The sequence below is a fragment of the Corvus kubaryi genome, unplaced genomic scaffold (assembly GCF_017639235.1).
Source record: "Corvus kubaryi isolate FWS band 111438036 unplaced genomic scaffold, C.kubaryi_AGA036_p1.0 37103, whole genome shotgun sequence".
NCBI classification, from domain to species: Eukaryota; Metazoa; Chordata; class Aves; order Passeriformes; family Corvidae; genus Corvus; species Corvus kubaryi.
The window spans coordinates 308,160-316,689 of NW_024581029.1; the positions used below are offsets into that span (position 1 = coordinate 308,160).

The window sequence follows — 8,530 nt, forward strand, 5'->3', positions numbered from 1 at the left end:
CAAAATTGAGAGTGAAACTGCTACAGCACAGAGACCGTTTATCTCTGGGGTGCTGGATAAATAATGAAAACAAAACCACACAAGAGAGACAGAAGTTGGGCACTTTAGGAAGATTCTGCATCTTACGGCCTCTCCTTCCCTCCGGTGACAATGAGCCCGTCCCGCAGAGTCGTGTACATGGTGAACACTGGTCCTGTGTGAGCTTTGGCCACCAGCCTGACCAGGAAATGATCCTTCCACACGTAGACATCTCCATTTATGGCACCAGTGAAGGTGAGGTTATTCTGCAACAGACAGCAGCAACCTCTGCTACAACAGACACCTCGGCGTTTTTGTTCAGCTTCAAGTAAAATTCTTTAAATTAAATTTACAAGTCCTTAACAACCACACTGGACTGTCACCATTGGTGGCACCACTGGCATGTGTCACACCACATACTATTAGCAGAAAAAATGATACACAAAGTAACAGATCGTGGTTTAAGTTAAACAGCTAAATAACCAGCAAAAAAAAATAAAAGCCAGGGCAGTAGGTGTGCACAAAACTTAACAGAAGACATTCAGCCACTTGTGCTCAGGAAATTTAAGGAAGGATCTCAAGGTGCACAGGTTTTAAATCCACATTTCACTAACAAGTGCTGGTTGGATTTCAGCAAAGACAACTGACCCTTGCAGGTTTAATACAAAGGTAACCTAAAATCCCATAGCAGGTAATTTGAACTCACTGCTCCAAAGGCAACAGAAAGCATGGTCTGCATTTTGGCATCTTCCATGGAACCAATGACTCCTTTCTTGTAGAGCAAAGCACTGCCAGCCAAGGTCCAGAACTTCATGTGTTTGACCCCCACGGACACGAACTGAGTGTCGGAGTCTGGGCGGAACTCCACAACGAAGATCCTCTCCAGGTGTCCACCCCTGCTGGCAACTTTAGCCCCTGGTTTAATTAGGAAATCATAAAAATAAAGCTGAATTTACCTGAGAAATTAAAATCTGGTATGATTTTATCAAATAAGTCGAGCTGGTATTGGATTAGAGATCTGGATCCCAGATGCTGAAAGCTGCAAATCCCAACACTATTTAGTGTATCAAACATCTTAATGCAACCCCCAAGGTCCCTGGTTATTCCATTGTATCCCACAGATTTAGGAAATGCAGATTTAAGGCCTTCATAACACAATTTGTCTCCTGGGTCAGTGAGAACACAAGAGAAATGTTGGATATCATCTGGTGAAAAATGCACAGGGACACACTAATAGGCTGAGGCACTTTTTCTCTCCCCTCTACCATTTCCAAAGATAATTATTTTCTGGAAATTACTTCCCAAAGGCCTATCTCCATCATAGTATTTCAAGTGTTTTAGGAAAGAAAAGCAGTAATTCTCCTTAATTTCATGTAATTTTATGTTAAGCATCATTCTTTCCTTAATTTCCACTTACCATAAATGTTTAAAACTTACCTTCTTGCCCATATTTTCTAGCCCTTTGCCATTTTTACCTGATTAGCTGGGATACTCAGAGTGAGGACACAGAAGTTCAAAGACGTGAAAGGCAAAGCAAATCATTGTGCACAGCTCTGCTGGGCTGAAGGAACACGATTTCCCCCTGGGTTTTACCTTCTTGCCACCTCCACACGGTGATGGTGTGTTCTGGGTCGACTCCCACTGACACCAGAAGTTTGCCAGTGGCACTGAAGTTGACGTAATTGACCCCTTTGGTGTGGAAGCAGCGCAGCATGGAAAGGGTTTGCTTGCTCATGGCATCCCATATATGAATTGTGGGGGTTGTACCTGCGGGCAGAGAGAGGCATTAAAAGTGAATTAATTCTGGAAAGCTTCAGTGCAAACCAGGCATTTTGCAAGAACATTTAACCTGAACAGACATTAGTTGGGGGGTTGGATTTGTTTGAGGATTAGCACTACTGGAAAACAAAGAGAAATCAAAATAGCTTGCAAAACACGCGGGGGGGGAATCATTGTAGTCCATGAAGTCAGACAAGTTCTAAAAAAACAACATAACATTCATGAAGAGCCTCATGCAAAAGAAATTGCCTGCAGATGTTTCACTTGTATCCATGGTTCACACAGATACAACGAGGCAACATGGAACTCGTACAGGACTGCTAAATTCACAAACAAATCAGCCTTACCTGGGAATTCTGTCATGTCACCTGCATTGTGAGAGCAATGGCAAATGAGGAAGCACCAAGGGAAAACAATAGGTGAAATAAGTCATGTGTCTCGTGCTGAAGTGCCAGCATCAGCACCAGAAGGAAAACAAAATTAAAAACTTGGAAATGGATATGGATTAAATCAACAAAACAAATAAGCAGGAATATTGTTGAAGTTTTTTGGGTATATTGGCTTTTATACACAAATATTGCAACAATATTTAGTACTTCTAAGTTTTAAAAATGGTATCTAAAAGAAATGCTAAAGGCATGCAGGTTTTAAAAATTATTAGATTCAAAAGTGGAGTGAATCTGTAGGTACACAAAGTATCAGCCAAACTCAGAAGCACTGATCTCCTGGGGCCCAGGAAAAGGGCTTTGAGCATTTTCATGTCACAGAAATCAGCACTTTGCACAGCTCTGGCACCACGTGTGGGTTTGGGTGCTCCCTTCACATTCCAGCTGAAGTGACCGTGCTCAGTACAGGCAGCAGAGGGTTTGTGTTTGTCACTGTGTTCATCACTACCGTTCCCTGCCCCCTGTTAAGTGACTCCTGTCCTCCGGTTATGGATTCCATTCTCCTTCCGGAATGGTCTGAGGAGACGTTCTGACCCCGTTCTCCTCCATAAAGTTAATTATTCCAGCACTAAGCTGAAAGGCAGCAGATCCTTCTCAAGGCTTGGGACAACTCATCCTGCATTCCCCATGCAATGTTTACTCCTGCAGAAGGTCCTAGGGAATCTGGCAGGACTCTCCATGTAAATAATAAACACACAAATACGTATGGATTCCCAACTGTCCCCTGATACGTGCCCTAACTTCTGCTGAGATCTCACTGTTTCTGGCCTTTTCTGTACAGCTCCTGTATTCCTGCAGAGAAAATGATGCTCAGTGTATTCTCACTGCTAAACAGTGCCTTGGACACAGGAAGGAAAGAAGAAATTCTATAAATCAGATGATTGAGATGATTAGGCAGTTTATCAAATCTTGCCTTGTGAAATACGATTACACAACAAAGAACTCTGAAATCCATTCACTCACAATCAGAGATGGAATTGAAATCCTAAGTAAACCCTGGAGCTTGATTACTTATTCAAAATCAAACAAAAAGTAAAAGTCCTCCACAGAAAAGCCCCAAATAAGTCAGGGTCCTGATAACTGTGAGTAAAGCTTTGCTGTGGGGGTCACGTACCGATCTGGCTGGTGGCCACCACGTTCTTGTACTTGGGGTGCTGGTTCACTGTCAGGCACAGGATGTCGTCAGTGTGCTCCAGGTAGAAACTCTGGCTGCCTAATGACATCCAAACAGGACTTGAGTCACCACAGGACCGAGGAAGGAGCCCACACAGAAGCACAGACTACTGGGCAGCTTGTTACTACTCCCCAGGGGGCGTGGGGGGCACTAATGCTGCCCATGGCTGCTCTGCTCTCATTCCCAGGCACTCTTCCCAAAATGCGCCATGGACACAAGCATCAACACACAGAGGTGGATACAATATTTGGGAAATTTTCTGTATGTCCAGGGAATCAGCCCAAGAACAGCCTGTAGCCACCAAAACTGCAAGAAACACCAAAACTGCCAATGCAAAGCCCAGGCTTCCCAGTGAAATGCCAGTGAATTGAGGCAGTGAGTGGGAAGCCAAGTGGAGGCAAAGGCCTCCCAAGGGAACAGGCCCAGAAAGGACAGATGGGGCCATGCTTGTTTCCCAGCCCACAGGTCAGAGGCTGCACTAGGACTGGAGTCCCCAAAGGCCACCAGATCTGACAGCTTTTCCCCCTGGGCCCCACCTCAGCAGCAGAGCTGCTGAGTGCATAGCTGGGACCATATGGGAAAAAATCAAGTCAAAATTCCTTTAACTCCTCTCTTTTCCTGAGAGACATGAAGGACACAGAGATGTTGGTGCCACAACTTAGGGCCAGATAGATTTTTGGTGGTTTTTCTCCTTTGCATTACCCAAAAGGCAGGGAATATTTCTGTCCCTTCCAAAGAGCAACTTGCTCAGGCTGCATTGCACCAGAACGTGCCCTTCCCTGGAGCATGGCTTTGCTAAAACAACTCAAAATGAAATTATGGATGTTACAGCTTCTCACATTTTTGGGGGTACTGGTCACTTCACCAGCCAGGCTCTCTCCTGCTGGGAGAGAAAGCCATTCCCATACCTTCAGCCACAGGATGAGAACCTGCCAGTGACACACCAGCCACCTACAGTGGGTTTGTGCTATTGTATCAAGATGCAAAATGTGGGAAAGTCACAGGAATATTAAAAAGTTCAGACTTTCAATTAAAAATATTTTCCTTGCAAAGCATTTTCTTATCTCCAAGTAGTGTTTCAGGTGGAATTACCAGTAGAGAGGTTTTGGACAATGCCTGCTGCAGCTGTGTGGAAAATAATGTCAGCACCATCGTTCAGGTAATGGAGGTTGTTGCGACAGTCAAATCCTCTGTATCCAAACACGTGGTCTAAAGCCAGCTCCTGCTCCAGGAATACAAACAGATTAAGAGTGAAATGAAAGAAGAAACAAGGAGATTTCAGAGTCTGGACCACTTAAGAACGATTCTAAATTACACAACTACAAATATCTTGTAGGGGCAATAGAATAATAAAACAATAATTAGTTATCCCCATTCTGCTCATTTATTGAGGTATTACATTATCATAGGCTATCAACAGCCTTTAATTGGTCAACTAAAGCACTGCACTATTTTTTTTTTTTTTTTAATAATTATGGGGGCTATAAATGCGCTCTGGTTCTGTAAATTTTCATTCCAAACAGATACAACTCACAGAACAGGCTTGGTTTTATTACTCTTCCCATCACAGTTTAGTATTTCTATAGGGTATCAGATATTTTAAAGGACATACTTGCAGAGTTTTCAAAAATCATTCTCATAAACTACCAAATTTCCACAGACCAAATTCTGATCTTAAAGTCCTTAAAGGAAGCCAGGGCAAGCCGTAAGTAACTCTGTAATTAAGACATTAATCAGAGGTGTAACTGCAGCTTACAACGAGCAGTTGCCAAGGAAATTTCCTCCAGGAACCGAGGATGGTTAATGGATTGTTGTTACTGCCTTGGAGCCCTGAAGCCAGACTTAATGACTCTCCCAAACACAATCACAGCTCGCTGGGAACAATCCCAATTAGCCACAGACCAAGTATTGCAAACTGCCCACAGATCACAGAATATTCCTTGTTCTGCATATTAGGTAGGAATTCAAACAAGTTGTCTGGGGAGAAAGGGAAGTTCCAAAGTCAATGAGCAAATTCCATAATTCAAAATCCCACACAGGATTTTTCCTGGGCCAAAGTGCTGGCCCTGGCTGTACCTCCCTTGGGACTGAGCAGTGAGCACAGGAATGAACACACTCTGTGATTGTACCTGCCCTTCACTAAGCCACAAAATGGATTTCACCCAGCCATGTTACTTTTAAAGAAATTAAAAAGGTATTAATCCTGACCTCAACCAGTTTCTTTTTTTTGTTGACATTGTTCTTTCGCAGTTTCTCAGGCTGAGGAGCAGCTCTGCTCACTGGTGGCCTGAAAAGAACATTTTAAAAAGAGAGACAATCAATATGTTTGAAAGTAAAATACAAGCTTCAGAATCACAGCATGTGTGAGCAGCAAATGGACAGTAGCCCCCTGTATGAGCTTTTTCCAGAGTTGCAAAATAAACTGATTAAAATCCTACACTTTTTGATAGAAAGAGCAGAAACATTGATGTAGACTTTGCGGATGAGTGGCAGAACAAACAACCTTACACCATTCAAAAGACCCCAAAACATAATGATTTAAATCCATGGAAAAATCCTTGACATGAAATAACGGTAAACTGGTGCTTTCAGAAATGATCTACAGTAATTTCTGCAGCTGGAAGTTGACCTCTGCCCAGCCTTGCTTCTTCTGAGAAGGCCCATCCCAAAACCTTGACAGGGCTTCAATAAAATCTTCTCAAAATCATATTAAAAATAAAATGGTTGCATTTAAATGCACAAGTCATTCATCCAAGGGAATTTAGGAGACTAAGGCCAGCAAAGCTTTTTTATATAATTACAGTTGCTAAAAGTAGCTAAAGAGACAAATGCAGAACACAGGCTGAGATGAAATCTGATGTGTGCAAACGGTCTGTAAGGCCAGATAACCTCTGCTGCTGCTATTGATCTTGCTGGGAAAAGAGGGACAGAGCTAAGGGAAGCACTTGGAAAGCATTCCCAGGGCTTATGATTCCAGAAAAATGTGACCTTGCTATTACATTCCATACGCTGTGAAAGTTGTTCCTGTCCTGAGACTGTAACTACCAGTAATTCCCATTTTGCAAAAAATTAATTGGAGAAGAATGAATTCCCTTTTGTGTATAGGGAGCTGCTTTTTCTGGAGCTGGATTTTTCATGGAAGGTATTAAAGGCACAGTGGGGACTGAGCACTGTGGGAATGGGCAGCAGGAAAACCTGAGCTCTGAGACAGAGCACAGCTGGAGATAACCAATCCAATCCACTTCTCAGGCACACCAAGGACCAACAAGCACATCAGCAGGTGACCCGTGACACGAAGAGAGTGAAAGAGTTACCTTGATCCCCTTGTAAGCAGCAAATAAAGCCAAGCAAGAAACTTAATAGAGTTTAGGTGTCACTTCTGAGCACAAGACTCATGCACAAGCACTTTCAGAGCGCAGCAGTCATTCCTTGGGCACAACACGTGCTATCCAAGCATGCCAGCAAGAACTAAAACAGAAACCAAAGAGTGCACCAGTCCACAGACCCGGAAACATCGCACCTAGCATCCCTGGGCAGACTCGGAGCTAAAGATCCTACGGGATGGAGGGGAAAGGGAAGCTACATCCGAGCTTCCTGTCCACTTTGCACCGGAGCAGAACGGGACTCCCCGGCTCCTTTACTTTCAGGAGCCACACAGAGAGGAACTGGTAGGAAGCTGACAGTCTGCTAAGCACTGCTGAGATTGCACACAATGGATGATTGTTCTCTATCCCAGTTCAGATGCAATTTAGCCCACGATTGCTGTGGGGAGGCCAAGTCACTCCCAGGACAGCCTGTCCTGCCTTGTCCACAGGAACAAGTACCTTTATTTCCTCAGAAAGTGGTCACTCGTGTCCCCTGGGGTGACCCTGGGTGGAGCAGGACTGAGCAGCGGTGCTGTTACCGGCAGGGAAAGGACAGGGGAAGTTATTACAAAACAAAATAAATTATTTCATTTCAGCCCAGATTTATGAGGGCCTCTGGATTGGCACTTAGGAAAAAGAATTGTTTTCTTGTATGCTTTTTTCTGTTTTAGTATCATTTCAAACTGGATCATTTCCACATTTCTTTACCTAGGAATATCAAAGTTTATGACAAGAGCAAGCCAAAATACTTCACGAAAGCAAGAGAGCACTACCACTGTGACATGCTTGATAGTCACTAGATTGTAAGCATGAGGCTTAATTTGGAGACACACACACACAGATACTTTTATAGATATTTACTCACAGCACACACAAGCACAGATGTTGTGTGCATTGATATATACATAGCCATGTATATATACACACGTGTGCATTCACTGCCTCATCACTATCTCAATAAAACAAACAAAGCAGCACATTTTTCACATTTTAAAAGTCATTTCACTTTTAACAAGCCTGTGACTACACCTAATTTGTTTTGATACAGAAGGTGACACTGCCAAGACAAGAAATTTGCACTGCAGCAAACGACATCCCTTTGCCCTGTTGGACCTGTGCAACCTGCATGGCACATTCCCAGCAATCCAGGCCTCTGCTGGGCTCCCCATCAGTACTTACTTGACAATTCCCTGCCTCCAAAGGACAGCAAGTTAAAACATAACACAAGCATTAACGGTTTCTTTGCAGCAGTTTAAAACAAACGCGCTTAGATTACGTTATGGGATGGAGCAGTTCCGGGAAAGATAAGACACAGTCAGACATTCGAGGGTCTCAAGTTCTTTGGGTACTGTGAATACAGCAGAGAAGATTTCTGTTACTCATGGCAGTCTTGAGGATGTTCTCACACGAGTACACACAGGTGTCAGACAGGGATAGAACTCCAGACCCACAGCGACAAAACCTCAGCACCACCTTCATGCAGAAACGTGAAAAGGTGCGAGTGAACATTCCCTCCAGCCATGGAGGGAGAGGAGCCCAGTCAGGGGTGGGGTGGACAGGCAGCACCAGGATGGAGAACAACAGGTGGACACTACAAGAGCTGGGCTGAGGGAATGGGGTTTTGGAAGTGTGAGGCACCTTGAGGGAGAAAAGAGATGGGATCTTAAAGAACAGGGCCAAACTATGGCAAGGGGGGGTGGGGGTGAGGTTAAAAAATAAGATAATTTTTTATAATAAAAAAAAAAAAA

At 43.7% G+C, this 8,530-nt stretch overlaps 1 protein-coding gene across 8 annotated transcripts in view; it reads right to left on the reverse strand.

Moving 5' to 3' along the window:
* Positions 1 to 8,530, reverse strand: part of EML6 (EMAP like 6) — a 90,969-nt gene that overhangs the window by 8,782 nt on the left and 73,657 nt on the right. For 5 of the 8 annotated variants that reach the window (XM_042021050.1, XM_042021051.1, XM_042021057.1 and 2 more), the window contains 9 exons: positions 7,962 to 7,976; positions 6,732 to 6,740; positions 5,626 to 5,704; positions 4,510 to 4,639; positions 3,358 to 3,456; positions 2,145 to 2,165; positions 1,612 to 1,785; positions 725 to 933; positions 127 to 284 (listed from right to left, as the gene is read on the reverse strand). In XM_042021050.1, the coding sequence (XP_041876984.1) occupies positions 127 to 284; positions 725 to 933; positions 1,612 to 1,785; positions 2,145 to 2,165; positions 3,358 to 3,456; positions 4,510 to 4,639; positions 5,626 to 5,704; positions 6,732 to 6,740; positions 7,962 to 7,976 (894 nt within the window). The remainder of the gene's footprint in view (positions 1 to 126; positions 285 to 724; positions 934 to 1,611; positions 1,786 to 2,144; positions 2,166 to 3,357; positions 3,457 to 4,509; positions 4,640 to 5,625; positions 5,705 to 6,731; positions 6,741 to 7,961; positions 7,977 to 8,530) is intronic. The other 3 variants (XM_042021053.1, XM_042021054.1, XM_042021056.1) reach the window with 3 other exon arrangements.